At 35.2% G+C, this 18,053-nt stretch overlaps 1 protein-coding gene across 3 annotated transcripts; it reads right to left on the bottom strand.

Annotated features, from left to right (window-relative positions):
* Window positions 1–4,843: 4,843 nt before the first annotated feature.
* LOC110463958 (threonine synthase-like 2) lies at window positions 4,844–17,087 on the bottom strand. Of its 3 annotated transcripts, none has more exons than XM_021518926.1 (9): window positions 17,041–17,087; window positions 12,998–13,286; window positions 12,638–12,832; window positions 11,984–12,288; window positions 11,202–11,268; window positions 10,473–10,621; window positions 7,638–7,763; window positions 5,408–5,550; window positions 4,844–5,146 (listed from the first exon to the last, which is right to left on the bottom strand). In XM_021518926.1, the coding sequence occupies exons 2-9, from the start codon at window positions 13,218–13,220 to the stop codon at window positions 4,924–4,926; spliced, it is 1,431 nt and encodes a 476-aa protein (XP_021374601.1). In that variant the 5' UTR covers window positions 13,221–13,286; window positions 17,041–17,087; the 3' UTR covers window positions 4,844–4,923. The 3 variants fall into 3 exon arrangements, with proteins under 3 accessions (XP_021374601.1, XP_021374602.1, XP_021374603.1); XM_021518927.1 differs by having other exon boundaries at window positions 17,046–17,072; XM_021518928.1 differs by having other exon boundaries at window positions 17,023–17,045.
* Between the last annotated feature and the right edge of the window lie 966 nt (window positions 17,088–18,053).

Raw genomic sequence — 18,053 nt, forward strand, 5'->3', positions numbered from 1 at the left:
TTTAAAGGTTGGAAGTGCATGTTACAGAATACTAAATATATCATACCTTGTTTTATACGTTGTAATAGTTGCATAGATGTAAGTATTGCTGATGATCTTTGTATATGTAATTTCTTTTCCATATACATTAATTTGAATATTAAATTTTATGTTATTTAGCGAGGTTAATTTTTATTTGAAATGCATATTTCTTCCACTGTATCATAAACATGTATTAACAATGCTTTGTTACATTTCTCGTCAGTTCTGTACACAATATGTTACATTTTTTACTTAACCAATTTTATATTAATTATACATGTATATATCACCTGTTATGAAGCATTTTGGCAATTCTGATCTAGGCTTTTAAAAATGTGAATGTCAATGTATTTACGTGTAACGAGTTAAGTGACAGATCGGTAGGTAATGGGCCGGTATTCATGAAACCGTTCTCATACTCAAACTTAGATTGTGTACTCATGCCCAATTTCCTTATCCGGTGATAAATGTTTAATATTTCACATTTTTATAATTATTTGGAAGAATTCTGGGAGACCTGAAGCAGAATACTGTTTTCAGAGTTTACACCAGATTTTTGTACTGATTTAAGCGAGTTACAGGAATGTTTGAACACAGAATACATGCTTGAGTATGAGAATGGTTTCATCAATACAGGCCCATGTGCTTGCTTGTTTCCCGACTGGTACCGAGTACTCGTTACACATGTTTTACTATAACGTGTATAGGTCAATATTTGTGCTCGGTACATGTGCTGGGTAATGTTTTACTACAACATGTACATGTTGATGTTTGTGCCCGGCACATGTTCTGCGTCAGGTTTGTTCTATAACGTGTTCCTGAAATGTGATTGCTAGTCCTGTATGACATGAAACTTTCGCGGTGTTTACTTTCGAAGTTACAACGGAACCACAAATATGACTAGTACAGCGATTAGGTTGACAATTTACCTGATTTAAACTCAAATGTAACGACAGTAAACGAACATGTGTAGTAATGAAATTATGCTTACAAATAAAGTACCCCGAATATTTCCTGTTATACAGTATTAGAATTTGATTGGATACAAACTATTTTTTTATATAAGAAAAAAATGTTTATAATTAAACTATTATATTTAAAATTTCTACTTTTTGCTTTGTTTTTGTTCAGGACTTATGTGTTAATATGTCTTTAAAATACGGTAGATGGTAAGTACGTTTTTGAATGATCTGTTGGATATTCAGCTGATAAAGATAACTTCGTGAGGATGTCTTTCTTGGTAACACGATGACTCCGGTCACATCTTACAATCTTGTTTGATGTGAATCCAATCTCTACACGATGGTTACACCGAGCGATTTTTCAGCTCGTCCTTTGCCATCGTGGATACGAATTAGTTTCGAACTCGTTTGATCGCTTTTTTCGCGACTTTTTTGACCCCAGAAAAAGGAAGCGTGAAGAAAAACTGAAATCACTATTGTAGTTAATGTACGTAAACATTAATATATTAAGCACACGTTTATATTGATATAGCAACTACATGTATTCCGACATTCTTTAAGTGTAAGGGTACATCAAAAGGTACAGTATCTTCGGACACACAATGGATAATTCCGGCGTGGAAATCTTTGACACAAGGAACACAGGGTATCTAACAGCAGAGGGGATATTTCTGATGGGTACGTTCCAGAGCGGTTTCCTGAAAAATACACACACACAGAAAGATGGCATTAGTATGTTTATTATATTTTAGACAGGGTTTCAGAGAAACAATGACCATAAGTCAACTGTTAGAACATTGAACAACAACTTCTATATTTAAGCGATGGTTTCAGGGAATCAACGACCTAATTTAACTAAAAGAACATTGTACATCTACCTTGTGTGATCTATTTACTATTAAGTAGTGAACACTGAGTGTTAAGCCGTTAAGTAGGACACGCTATTCACCTCGTTGTGGATGATGTTGAATATAATTTCAGCAAGTTATTGAGCCGTTCTCCGTATTAATGTAACTTACGACACCCAAACTCATATTTTTATATAGCGAAATTTATCAAGACAAAGTATCTAAAATTGTCAAGCACTAGCCTACCCTATTTGTTTAAGTATAGAGAATGGCCTTAGATTATCACATAAAACACAGATATAGACCACTTACCGAGACATCTACTTAAAACTGAGTTATCGAGCACAACCTATGAGTTAACAAGTACGGAGTATTACATGAGAAAGGCATGATTAAGCACTTGTGTAGCTCGAAGAGACGCATATATTTGAAGCTGTCTTCGTTATTATTTTTCCAACGTTTTCGTTAAATATTCTACCGTAATATATACATGTTCACGCTTAAACGTTGATTATCTCTTGATTATTTTACGGTGAAGTTTGATGCATCATTATAAACTTCAGCGATGTATGATTTATGTAGATCAATAGCGACACAATATTACCTGTGTTCCCTGACCGCCTGTTCACTAGTGGCCACCGTGCTCCGATCCTGTTGTCAGCCCAGAAATTACCAAAAGGTCTGGTCTGGCCCTGCCACCGTTCTCTTCCGTATCCACTCGAGGTCACGTGGTATGTCATCACAAGTACGACTATACCGACACACAGACATCGTAAATCCATTCCAAACTGTGACGTCTGCAAACCAGCAAACTTCAATGTTCAAATCCGTTACGTCAGGAAATCGCCAAATGTTAGTTTAACGAGATGTGAAAAATATATATATATATAAGAGTGCACTTAGGCTGGACTGTATTTATCAAATTTGCTTTTTGCATATTCTAAACACATTGCCGCTAGCTGCTTTCGTATAACAATTCGAGGATATCAATGACAGACTGTCCACATTGCATCGGTAACAGTAAGCAAGAGCAATATTTTTTCTTAATTGCAATTAGTGATCTCACAATGATTTACTGCGCACTTCATGAAATCAATATGACAAATGCATCGGACGGTGTTCCTTTTGACTGTGCAAGAGTACGTGTGTAGGGTGTAGACCCTGACGTCACGGTATAAAATTGGACAGGCCAGACAGATTAATTTTAAGCCCACAGGCACACATTAACGTACCTGTCATTTTAATTGACGCGTATACATATAGTCTACACAAAGACACGTTCTACAACAGTTTTCTTTTCGTTTTATATTGGATATTTTTTTCATATATGTCAATGAGTTTCAAGAAACATGAATTATTTTTCTTTTCGTGACAAAACAGTTTACAGAAACATGGATTTGTTTCCTTTTTGTCACAAAATTTACAGAAACATGAATAAAGTAATGCTTGATAACTTATGTAGCAATTTTATCTAAAATCATCTTTCTTAGGAAGTTTTTTATGGAAAGCATGACAGCAAAACAAGACAACATCATCCATTACTTTGGATATTAAAAGCGATGATCAATCACGTGCATTTTTAACAGGAGTTATAATTGTCTACAGACCCTACCGTACCGACAATTACTGGTGAGGCAGGCAATGATTGTGAGAGCGCTTTGTTATCTGGTGAGTCACTGTCGGTAGCCATGTTAAATCATCATAATCACATTCTTAGTGTGCAGGTTAGTTATTAACATCCTAAAACAAAATAAGTCTAGACTAATGTTAATTTTTATACTCTCAGTTTTATTTATAATTTCTCCGTCTTCAAGCCAAAATCGTGCATTTTGTTACATAATCATCTATTCCCTCAAAAACCGCAGTACCACAAATTAAATTTCTTATTATTTAGCATTTGTGTAACACCTCAGGTTGATAACAAATAAATACATGAATCACTATAAAAATATACCTATTCGAATGATCAATTATTGAAAAAGGAAAACAAACAAATACTGAAGTGTTTATAAACTCTTCACAATGTCTTAAACAATACTCTTGAATAAACATAAATAATTACATGCAAGCAGAGAATGAACCAAGCGGAATTAATCAATTTACTTACACATATTATGCAGCAGTATGCGGATATATTTTGAAATTATACTACATCGTTCATCAAGCATGATTATAAAATTATCTATCATGTTATAAAATAGAATTTAGATATCACATTCAGAGAGTAATCAACAGTAATATCGATATTTATATCATCTCGCTCCAAATCTGACTGGATATGTTCATTTCTTATCTGCTAATAATTAATGTCAACCTTTCAATGTTGCTGATGTGTGCGAATAATCACTATGAAGCAGCCACTTATAATGAGCATCATTGTGTAGCGATTGCGTTCGATTTGTATTCATAAAAATTCTTAAACAATAATGGTCAAAACAGACATTATTAAATAGAAGTTCCATAACATATTTATTAGTAATACAAAGCAAGGTAACACAGACTGTATTTAATCAATGCGGAAATCCAAAGTAAGCATTTACCTCATCATATGGTCATTTAATCCGTTAAAGACACATAAGTGGTACTCAAAATCAAAATTATGGAAATCCGTGTCCAAAGTGATCAAAAATATACTTAAAATTACGAGAAAAACATAAAAGTGCCTTTAAAATAATAACAAGTAAAAAATTACTACTTTTCGCTGCAAACTGTGCAAGAATATATTTAAGCCACAAGGTAACAATCCAATGTTGTTACCAGCCCTCTTTTCAATGTGTTTTTAACACAACTGTTCATAATCTTTGGCTCATACCAGTATGTGGCAATAACTTTAACCTACCTGTATATAGCAGAATGATAATATAATACCAAGTATGTGGCAATAACTTTAACCTACCTGTATATAGCACCTGTCATAGACATCTTGTTTAACGAAAATAGATAATTAAAAAAATCATATAGTACTATCTAACATCAATTATAATAAAACATTATTTGATTGTGATTCTATGTAATATAAATCATAAAAATTGTATCACATGTACCCATAACTATTTCAAAATATAATTTATAACAGTGTTATATGTCCAGAGTTATTTTGATTTCACAGAAATCATTTCAATGGTCTTTCGTAACATTTCTTCCCAGTTATCCTCTTTTTTCATTTCCTGTGATTTTGTTTCTTTTGTGAGAAGTGACGCAACCTCGGCGTTGTCGACGGGCGTTAGTCCAGCAGAAATAACAGCTTCCTGGAACTTCTTCACAGAAGCGGTTGCTATGATTACCCTGGGAGGGCGCCTGTCTGTGTTTTGTTTACTAAAGGACAAGAAAGAAATATGTACTTTTGACGTGTAGCGCATGACAGTTATAGCACATAAATAAATACATATTTTTGCAAGGAAAAAGGATTTTGCCTTATTCCTGCCAAACTTTGACCATATTTTTGTCAAAAAAAAAAAATCATCATTGTAAAACACGGCGAATAAACGATTTCCGGTTTAGAAGGGGATATTTCGTTAGGGATGATTTAAAATCGTTTATAGGTATCAAATTCCGGTAATGTAGGGATAACCATACCTGTCCAGGTCCCGGTAGTGGTATGCCACGCCTATCGCTGTATGTGGGCACACGTGGTACTGGTCCTTCTCAAACGTCCGGCGCATTGTCTGTCTCACTACGTCGTCATTGGCGACAAATGTCTCGACAATGATTTCTTTGGTCTAGAACAAAACAGAGAAAGCATTCTTTAATATCCTAATTTTCCATCATAAAACAACTATTGTACTGTACACAAGTTATAGTTTGTTCATCATTCAAATGTACGGTCATATTAAGTATAATTATGACGTATTTCGCAGCAATCCTAAACAACGCCAGATTGAGCTGCGTTTATGGTTGCAGTATACCATGTATTCAAATATAGTGATATGATTCAAATGTTAACGTTTTAGTTACTTGTTTACTAGGTAATGAAAACATTGTTATTATACAATATAACTTGTTTACTACATAATATAAACGTTGTTATTATACAATATAACTTGTTTACTAGGTAATGAAAACATTGTTATTATACATTATAACTTGTTTACAAGGTAATGAAAACATTGTTATTATACAATATAACTTGTTTACTAGGTAATGAAAACATACAATATAACTTGTTTACTAGGTAATGAAAACATTGTTATTTTACAATATAACTCGTTTACTAGGTAATGAAAACATTGTTATTATACAATATAACTTGTTTACTAGGTAATGAAAACATTGTTATTATACAATATAACTTGTTTACTAGGTAATGAAAACATTGTTATTATACAATATTGCTTGTTTACTAGGTAATGAAAACATTGTTAATATACAATATAACTTGTTTACTACATAACCTTGTTTACTAGGTTATGAAAACATTGTTATTATACAATATAACGTGTTAACTATGTAATGAAAACAATTATTATACAATATAACTTGTTTACTAGGTAATGAAAACATTGTTATTATACAATATAACTTGTTTACAACATAATATAAACGTTGTTATTATACAATATAACTTGTTTACTAGGTAATGAAAACATTGGAAATATACAATATAACTTGTTTACTACGTAATGAAAACATTGTTATTATACAATATAACTTGTTTACAACATAATATAAACGTTGTTATTATACAATATAACTTGATTACTATTTACTGAAAACGTTGTTAATATACAATATAACTTGTTTACTACATAATATAAACGTTGTTATTATACAATATAACTTGTTTACAATGTAATGAAAACATTGTTATTATACAATATTGCTTGTTTACTAGGTAATGAAAACATTGTTATTATACAATATACTATGTAATGAAAAAAAAACTCACATTGCATAATTGGAAAAGCACCCCTTTCACTGAATAAAAAGCACCAATTGTAAAAAAAAATCCATATTAGATTATTAAATTGTCATGAAAAATGAGAACACTTTGCAGGGCATGATAAAGCATCCTAAATACAATTAAAACAAAAAACAAGAAAACAAAAAAAAAACGTTTTATTTATGTTCTACGTCCTACATTTGATCAATACAGTACATGTTTATTTGTAACATACGAACCGTTAGTCACGCTATTGAAGATTTTCCTTTGTATCTTGTATAACTCTCCTAAGTAACATGTTTGTACACGAGTGTAAATGTATATGTCTATGTACAAGATTTATCATGCCATGAACAAATATAAAACATAATTTCTACAATGCCTTGCTGTGTTGCTCTTATTTTTATACCTGTCACCTAGTGACAATTAATGGGACAGGTATGGGTATCTAAACAACGTCATTATGAGTGTTAACTCCGTAGGGTCTGTTGTCTATCAAATGTCACACATCTGCACCAGACTTAATACACATCTGCACCAGACTTAATAAATTTACCGACTTTTCCAACTGAACTTTCCTCGTCTGGTCGGTAAATAATGACAAGAAGTTGATTTAGGGGGCATGCAATGTGTGTATAGGAACAGAGTCAGGATTTAAAACTACAGTTCAAGCTAAGAACAACTGAATAGGTACCAGCACATTTGCTCACAAACAAGAAACACAACGTGAGAATGAAGATAAACCCGAAAATGCTTATTATCGTAGAAGGAGGATGTTTCGAAGAGTGCATTTACATGTTAACAATAGGAAAGGTACATGTGTATTGAGGTCAACATTTTGCTCAATATGGGTTGTTTAAAGTAACTTTGATTCATTGTAGAGTTGGGAGCTAGGTTCGCCTACATATACTAAATATTTATTTTTACCTTTTCAACGATGTCAGTCGGCAGCTGAACCTTTCCCGTGCTTTCAAATTCGTCCATCAATGCCTTGATACGCGGTGCGTTACCGCCTGTCACCATGTACCAGATCCTCTCCATATTGTAGGGTACCTTACACAATTCAAAACAGCCATTATTTACCACCATGTACCAGATCTTCTTCATATTGTAGGGTACCTAACACAGTACAATACACCCATTACCACCATGACCATATCTTCTACATACTGTAGGGTACCTTACAAAAGTAAAATCGTCATAATGGTAAGCAATTACTACGAGGCGCTTTACTTTAGTTTAAACAGTATTTTATTCAATATATGGCAGTGACAAAATAATACAAAATCAACAAAGAGGATTCGAAAACAAGTACATAATAGTACTTATATTAATTCGTCTCCTTATTAATAAACCTGGTAGTAGGACGGCACTGTTACATATATTTTGATAGTATAACAGACAAAGAGAAGAAGAAGAAATCAGGGGGGAGGGAGGAAGGGGTGCATCAGGAAATGAAAGAAAGTGGTTATGAAGAGAATAACGAGAAGAAATGCATTGCTTAATTGAATCTGGTTGGAATGTGATTCATGAAAAGGTAACCCTAATGAGCGTTATATAAGGATGCATTAAATACATTGGACATCTCTAAATTGCTTTACGTTGATTCCAATCAAAAAGTATACTGATATCCTGCAAAATGCAAGAGTGTTGTAGTCTATATTAATTCAGGCATCAGGCTCTAGATCCTTTCCATATTGACGGGTACCGAAAACAAATGACATCTTCATGATGATATCTAAGTAATACTTCCAGTCATTATGTTCTAGATCATGTCCATACTGTTGGGTTCATAATACAAAATAAAGTCGTTATAATGATAGATAATTAATATGTGGGGCGTTACCTCCGGTCCCCATGCTCCAGATACTCTCCATATTCTAGGGTACCCAAAACAATACAATAAAAACCCGTTTATAATACCTTACTAATACAATCTTGTTAGGTACTTGGATTTTCTTCAAACTTTGAATTCATTGCAGTCCTTAATACGATTTTAAGTTGATATGGATACGAACTTTACATTCTTGCACTTGTTTGATCTGACGAAGCTGCAATTATTTTGTTAGATTTGGAACTTGTAAAGGCTGAATTTGAATGTGATAAAATGGACACAAAACTTCAATCGAAATATTGGTTGTTGTGTTTTTATATTTTGCTACTGATTTTCATAAAACCCAACACCTTAATCGGCAGCGAAGCTTCTTAACCTATAGCTATGTGTTGATGGATTGACGCAAGACATACATGTTATTGCGCCTGTTAAAGTTGCTATGCTAAAATATGAAGTGCACTGCTTCATACAGCTGCTTCGTCCTTCTAAGACTTATAGATGATGCCTCTGTGAAACCATCCAGTACCCACCACTACAGTGCCTATTTTGGCTTTGATATAAACAGTTTCTCGGTCGTCTTTGCTATGTCATCTGTTCCAAAGCAAATTATAGTTTTGTCCACCTTTTTCCTATTTCGAATTAATCGAGCATGCTACATTGTATGTGCTATCGGAGATTTCTTCAAATGCCGCTCCAGATATTGATGTACATACAATGTTTTTGTTTTGAAGCTCAATGTGTTTGCAGCTGGAATGACCCGATGTTAGGCATTTATTTGCTTCTTGGAGGGATTCTTCGTCTTGCGATTCTTTGTTTTCGTTGTTGCTCCAAGCTGTCTCACGCTGGCCCTCTTTGATTGCTGCAGCATATTGTCCATAGATTTCACTGTCAGATTCTTTTACAGTCTCTTTGCAAATGACCACTTTCACCACAGTAGTAACATTGTCTTTCGTATTTATCACAATCACGGATCAAATATGGTTGCTAGACTGGCACCTACTACAATGTCTTGCACTTGACGAAGAGAATTTGTTTGGACATCTGTAATAAGGATGACTTATTTCTCTACTCCTAAACCATTTGGTTCTGTTGTTATCAGCAAATATTCTAACTTGGAATCTGCCAAAACATGTTAGACCACACTGTCGGTCATTTAGTAGGGAATGTCTTTGATTTTTATATTTGTAACAGTTTTTCCCGTTTTAAATACTTTTATTGACTGGACTTTTTGTTCTATTCCATCTACTGTAAGAGTTAATTTTTGTCACATGGTACGCAGTTGCAACAATCACATGGTTTCAGTGATCTGGGCCAACCTTTTCTTTCTGAAACACTTCCTCCAATCCTATTACAACTTATTCGTTGTTGATCCCTCACAGAAATCTGTGATTGAAATGGAGAGACATAGGTCTCTGTAACTGTTGGGACATCAATTTCGAACGCGGGGAGTAGAACTCAGTTGGTTAGAGAAGTGATCGTCTCTTAGTCTCTCTAGGAAAAAACTGTAATTCCAGAAAATTTACACTTTCCAAAGCATTGGAAATGTTATGGTTACGTTCGCAATTGAAAAGGATGGAACATAAGGGCGAATATTGGACACACACGGTCGATTTAAAAAGCAAATCAGAGTCTCGACAAATTACCAACATCGTCGATAAAGGGTAGACCACTCAACTATGTGGAAATTCAATACTCTTACCTAATATGTTGGGTTATGGTTTGGGTGACAGTATGTCATACCCTCAGAAAAGGAAACATCACTTTAACACAAGCTGGCAAAGATGTGAAATCAGATGTGCAAAACTTTGGGGTGTAACTGACTCATGTATGACACTTTTAGATTGGTACCATGGACATTTTATTTTTCTCGACTACTCCGTCAGTTACGGTCAATCGTAACCTTGAACTATAAATTAATTCAAAGTTACCTGTATGTCCATGGCCGTGGCAAGCGTCTGTGTGACGGTGTCTGCCATGGAGTAGTCCCCATTCCTCACGGTTCTGTCGACAATATCATTGGTAGTTACGGCACACACCAGTCGTAGGGGAACGCCCATCAGTCGAGCCAGACAGCCCGCTATGTGTGCATACAAAACATTTACTTTGAGTTAACAACATCATATCAATTACGACATGGGAAAAGAATCAATTAAGTTTTAAAAAAAATCAGTACATGCAAAATAATGTTGCATTATATATCAATACATATAATATTTTTCGTTTCTATATGACAAGACAATTAACACAGACAAATACCACACCAAGCTTCTGAATAAAACTATAAGTACAAAAGTTAAGACGATTTTATATTAATTTGCTTTAAAGCAATTGCTACACAACTAACAGACATTAAGACAAGGATTTCCATTTGTTTTATCGTAGGAATCAATGGACGAAACGGGCACATGTTACAAAACACATTTACTTTGTTCGGTTTTCTGTATTTACTGTTTATCGTATTTTAATCGTTTCCTTACTTCCGTATTTCTAGTGTTTATTTAAGCACAAACCATACTATTACCACAGGCATCCACATCCGTACGAATACTTTGATAAGGAGTGTATAAAGGCAAACAATGTATGTTACATGTATATAGTATCACTAAATATAGACGGTTTATAATCAAATTGTCAAGTGACTATTTACATATACTCACATGTAACGTTTCCGCACGCACCCGTCGGAATGACAATTTCTACCTCACCATCACAACTTGGGCACATCTTTGGTGAACATACAGTATAACAAACAAATCGTTATTCGTGTAATGACAGGGTACATCTGAGGTAACAACGTATATAATACGTATACTTATCGTACTGGGTTCGTACACTATCTGACAATTATTCTAAGGGGTAACTAGAGCAAGGCTGATGTACTTAAATTTAAAACAAACAAAAAGCTAAATTACATTTTGCCACTTCTAAACGACTACATTGATTATATCAACTTTTGATTATTTGACTTTAAACACCATTTGGGTAAGTATGAATGAAGCAAATTTGAAAACTGGTGCTGGAACGGTTGGTCCAAAATTTACAGCAGCACAATTTAAATATGATAAAGACTCCCTCAAAATCGCAACATACTTATATATAGTTAGCATAAGTCACGAATACATCCATGCTACTAAAATTGATCCCCGAATACAGCCCCACCATCGAGGACTTATTCCAATGGTCAAGACAAGGAAACCACTGGGATCCCATCCCTATAACCCATACAAAAATTGCCATGTATGAAGAAATGAATACTTTCATTCTAACAGGATTTGCCCTGCCTCTGGAGGACTGACTTAGCCCCCGAGTCATAACATACGATTGAGCAGAAATTATTTACACAACCATGCTTCTAGAAGTAGCGCAGAGGTCTGACCCCACCCTTAGGGGATTTAGAGCCCATAAAGAAGTGTTGTTATGCAATAAGTGTGAAACCCACCTGTAGATAAGAGTAAATGTAGTGAGCCGTCTGTACCATGACACGAGCCCAGTTTATAGAATTGATGGAGGTTAGATTGTGTTGGCGCTTGAATGGAATGTCCATGAACACTTTTTTAATAGGAAGGTCGAGGTCATCTGATGATCCTTCTACCCGGAACACGTGGACATTGTCCTCCATAACAGAGGTCATTTGGTGTTCTTGGACACGAGAACATCGTCCCTTCGGTAGTAATACAACAATGTCTACCCATTTCAAACCACGTATCGCTTCAATGGCAGCACTTCCGGTGTCACCAGATGTTCCTAGAAACGTTAAAAATATAAACAGTCATATCAAGTTTAAAAACTATAATTATACCTGCATAAAACTTATTACTAGTAGCATATTTACCGTGAATTAATACCTGATTATGATAATAATGTTTGCCTTTGTATCGCCAATACAATATACTGTAACGGATATTGCTAATGGATAAAACTTAATCTCAGGATGAGAGCCTTAGGAGCTACAATATTCCATCTAGGTAAGAAAAAGAAAAATCAGTTATATAGGGTACCTGGATCTGAACACAGTAGCCCAGTGCGCTACCACATCAAAAAATGTCATTATAACTTATTTCTTGCGAACACATAATATATCAAACAGACTTACCAACAATGATTGTCAGGTGTTTCTGTCGTTTATTAAGAAAGTATTCCAGAAACTGTCCCACACACGACAGCGCAAGGTCTTTGAAAGCCCACGTGACGCCGTGGAAGAGTTCTATAATGTTTAGACCATCGTTAAGCTTCGATATGGGTGTGACGTCCGGATGGGTGAAACGGCCGAATGCTTTGTCCAATAAACCTGGATGAATAGTAAAACAAAAATAACCAACAGTGTAGCAAATTCAAGCGTACTGTCCAAGTCTGCATATTCATCATCACAAAGTGCGCCGTGGTCATTTGAGGAAAAATACCTGAATTATTTTAGAAAATGTGACTTCTGTGAGATAACGCTAAAACAACGTACCGTTCAGTTCGTCCTTTGGAATCTCGTCCTCTCCCACAAACAACGGTACGATTTCTTTAACTAGCCCCACGTAAGACAGCTTGGACCACGATTTCAGAGTGTCTGTGGTGATGGTTGGAATTGTCTCCGGAAGTATAATTCCACCATCTTCAGCATATCCGGTATACAGGGCCTCCTCAAATGTAAGACCGGTGACACCACCTCTTGTACTACAGTATCGCATGGTGGTGGCGGTATATACTTTGTCCTAGTCAAAGCACTGTGAGTCAGGTTAGTGTTCAGGGAGAATCTGTTAAACGGAAACAACCATTTATGTTATACACTGTCATTGGTGGTATCTCACAAATGAAAATGTTAAAAGAAAGGAAAGATATATGTACCATATTGAATGTGACAGAGTATTCAACGCCGCGATAATTTACATAATTCGTGTAGTAATACTACTTCAAACAAATCCCTATTAATGTGTATCTAAAAAACGAAATTCAAGAATTGGGTATTGATCTATTTGTAATTCTTCCTTCCTGCAACTATGGTCTGTGTATAACTCTTTCTTCAGATAGCTGTTACCGTGGGCTTGTAAGAATCGCTTTTAGTCGCAATGCATTCTTCCATGCATAGTGTTAACTATCGTATTGATCTTTCAAGTAATGTTACCGTCGTGTTATATTTATTTCGTTTTTCGGTTTAATTCTGAAACCATTAGCGTACAAATTTCCTGAGATGCGATTTAACGTTAGAGTGAGTAACGGTGGTATATAATTTGGAACTGTAAGATGTTTTAACAGAAGTCTCTGTTTTAAATAATATGAGATTCATGCATATACCTCATGAAGTACTTTTTAACGTGGGATTAGCGGCGACTCAAATCCATTGGGCCTAATATAGGTTATGATAAATATGCTAGTAAACCCATACAATGAATTCACTAAGGAAAGTTAGTACCTTTGCCTAAGTTTAGGTCCAAATATAGCTGTAACAAATGCTCAGGTCCCTGTGATTATACTGACAACGGGTGAACCAGATGAGCAAGGCATTGCAAAGGCAAGCGTTAAGAAACAGAAGATGGTTAGAAGTACACCTGCAATTATTATATACTAGAAAATCCTAAAAAGACACAATATTATAACTGTAGTCATTTGAGGGAATTCTCAACATCCAGTAAGTAAGGATTTCCATCAAAATGACACAAAACAATCGTTCATGCTTTTTAAAAATACATCCTTTAATAAAAGCAGTTTTTGCTGGGATGATTAAAATCGTCTTTCAAACAGACAGCAAAGTGTTGTACCGAATGGGGAAACATCCGATTATATCGAAATGAAAGCAGGAGTGCCCAGGGTATTAACTGGAACACCTTACTATGGGGAAACACGTCTATAAATGACCAAAAAATGAAGAGATGTTCATTGCGGTGCAACACTATATAAAGTAATCGTTTTGAATAAGTTCTAGCTTTTTAAATATCAAGATATCTAAAATGTATATCAAGACAAGTGAAGTGTGAATGTTCATTCACTCATTTAATTATCTATCTGTCGGAGTTGTATTTACAATAAGACGAGTTACATAACCAATGAGCTTGCTGTCACGTCCGTATTCGTCGACTTTTTTCGTTTTATTCGTCGATGTGTTTTGGATGAATATTGTTGTAATTATAGTTTGATATACAAAACATATGTGTACGTATCATTACAAAGGAAACAAAAGTATGATAAGCACTTCAATGTAAATATGATTTTCAGCACTGTGAACCCCAGACAGCTTTTTTTCAAATGGGTCTTATTTTCAAGACGCCTCCCTGCAAGGAGTCCCTGACAAGACAAGCAAATGATAGAAATAAATGGTAAAATAAATGGTAAATGATATTTAGTTATAAATTCTTAATCTATCAATCAAATATCATTTACTATTTATTTTGTTTGAAAACTAAGCTGGCCATGTTTGATGAAAAAAAAGGAGATAACTGACAATGCTTTAATATGACGCCATTTAAATTACATCAGATGAGTGTCCAATTACTACACACGCCTTTCCAAGCTGGTGTGTTACCTTTTATGGATCTTATCTATTTTTGCAGATAGTCAATAAGCCATTACCAACACCATGAACAAAGAGGCAATCTACATTTAATAACATTTAAATATATATACATTTATTATCAGTTTTCTTTTGTGAACTGTTCCTGATCAACCTGATTTGTAAGTCCCAACATTGTATCGCAATACAAAGGTATGGAAACTCTTACAACTGCATGTAAATGCTCAGAAAAAAAACGTTAAACTTCCAATTCACGTAGATTGCCCAGATGATAGCATTTGATCTCGCCTTTCACCAAGCACCTTTCATTCAATGGCCCCGTACCCGATACACACATCTTCTCTACACCCTTGGATTCTGTTATGACCAAATCAACGGCACGCGGTTAGCTTTTACGATTGGTTGCAGAAATACAAAAAATAACCAATCACTAGGTTTATAGCTGTCCTTTGACGATTACAGAGGAGCGACACCCAACTTCAAAGTCGAAAGTTGGTCAATTTTACCGTTACGCTACCGCGCGATTATTTCAGTGTATATAAAGGGGTCAAAGTAAACTACTCGTATATATGTTGGCGACTGTGTCTCCCTCTTCCGGTCGAGTCGGGGTGTGGTGTTGCTATGCGACTAGCGTCTTCAGGTCAAACCTGAGTTAGGATAAGGCAACATTTGGTCTAGGAGTCTTCCAAACAATTGAGTTATAAATTAGTACATGTAGGAAAGACGGCTCCTTCTCTCCTCCATCATCCTTTCTTATCCATTCACTACATACTTTATCCCTTCTACTCGTTTCTTATTTTTTTCTTCGTCTTCATGATAACCAAACTACTAGACAGTGAAGTGGACGTAAAACCACTCAAACAAGCAACTGCTCGTATCATCAGCAAGGTGCGCGTTGCCCGTACAGAGCCTTCCATTGTGTCATGACATATCCCAAGTGGATAGGAAAGATACTATATCGAGAGCAGAACCAATTGGTTTCGAAGTTGTTCATCAAGACGGCCATTGGATCACAGAAGGAAAACTGAAATCCAGAAAGATTCTGCCCATCTGATCTCTTTCAAATTTGATCAAATTTAAGGTCATACCAATACTGTGTTGAGTTAGATGTAGATCATTCAAAACATGCGCAGTAAAAGAAATTTAATTAAAATCGAACTATACAACAGTATATTATGACTTTAAAAAATAAAAACATTGCCGAGCTTAGCGATGTGATTTTTCTTCCGTATGGCGCAACAGATGTGGATTTGCCCCCAAAAAGGATGACCTCGTCCCCTGCAATAAGGTATATATTGCTTTAGAAAACGTGTTTTGATCAATGTATCAGTAACGGGCATAGCCACATGACCATAACAGGCTATGCATTTTAATTTCTAGTCTTAATGTATTTTTATATCATTTCTACGTACTGTTGTCTGTGACAATTTGTTATTTGATCATCGGAATTTTTGTACTATCGTTGGGTCTCTAAAATCAATTTCTTTTTATTTAGCAGTCCTGGAATCGTCACGCTAAGCGATGCGATTTAGCCCCCGATAAAAAATGTTAGCATTGAACGGAGTGATAAGAGATTTATGGAACAGCGGGAGCGAGGAGATTTTTTCACGTGTTGAAAAAAAACACCCACAGAAATATTCACTTCGTGCCATCCTTTAATTACTTCTGTTTCCGTCCACTTACTCCTGCTTCCCGCCACCCTACAGGACTTTTCCGTTGTCCCGTACCTCTTTTTTTCCGGGTACCCTACTACTGACAACTTCGTCTGTGACAGTGATGATTGTTATAACTTTTCTTAAACTTAACTAAGCCTAGTCAACATAAAGTAGGTCACGTGCAATCATATTTGTTTTGTAAGCCATCTATACGTATTTGTTTTGTTTCAGATTGATTTACATGTGATCAATTATTAAAATCTGACGTATGAGTCTGAAAATGAAGTTCAATCAATGTATAAGGTCATTTAATACGAAATTTTAAGATACTTAAAAGAGTACGCTCACGTTACCGTCACCGCCTCTCATCTGTCGCCGTCTAAGGTCGAGTTCGTATGTTCGACAGATTTTCACCATGTCCAAACCATGCATATTTTTCAGATTTACTCAAGCTTCATATAAAACACAAACTCTTCATTCCAAAAGCAATTTCTGAATCTTGTGTTTATTCGTTGCTTTTGTTTTGATAGTATACATATATATATATACTGTACATTAAAAGAAATTTTAGTGCGTTCGTATAAAATATCATACCGCTATTCAAATGCACCTATATGGGTGCATTTGGGTGGAGGGAATTGATATACGTCGTAGTCGCTTGTATTTTACCCAGGTATCAATTTGATGCTGATAGTGCTGGGGATTAGTGTGGCAGATTTTGACTGTACATTGGTTTTCGCTCTTTACAAACTTAAGTGAGCGTCACCCCTGGAGTATCGAGGATGCTCGAGTATCGACTGGGAAGTCTGCAATCGGGAACCGTCGGCACTTTCCGTAAACTTTTTTTTCCCGTATTTTCTCGTTTACGGAAAGTGCCGACGGTTCCCGATTGGGGAAGTCTGTGGTCGCGTGTTCGATCCCCGGTGGAAGCATACTACTCTAGATCTCGTTCCTGTTATATATGAATAAACATGAAAGCTATGTCTATTTGAATTTAGTAAATATATCTCTATTTCGGTTAAAGAAATATCTATTACATTTATTAAAGATATATGTATTTGAATAAGGAGTATCAAATCATAAAGAAAGGTTCCAAAAAAAGCCGCACGCAGCTTTGTCAAAATGAAGCAATACATATATGAGCAAAGTAGCAATAACGACAGTGCAATTTTTCAGGGCGATCCGACCCTTTATCAAGTCAGGAACGGAACATGAAAATTAACATCACATCATATAACAGAGATAAAAAGTCACCATGAAACAATAATACAATAAAAATACATAAGCAAACAAACAGAAGTTACTTATGTGAAATAAGCTGCTGTAATCATTGCATATTTAGCTTATTACGAACAATGTTG

This window comes from Mizuhopecten yessoensis, unplaced genomic scaffold (assembly GCF_002113885.1).
Source record: "Mizuhopecten yessoensis strain PY_sf001 unplaced genomic scaffold, ASM211388v2 scaffold10947, whole genome shotgun sequence".
Lineage (NCBI taxonomy): Eukaryota > Metazoa > Mollusca > Bivalvia > Pectinida > Pectinidae > Mizuhopecten > Mizuhopecten yessoensis.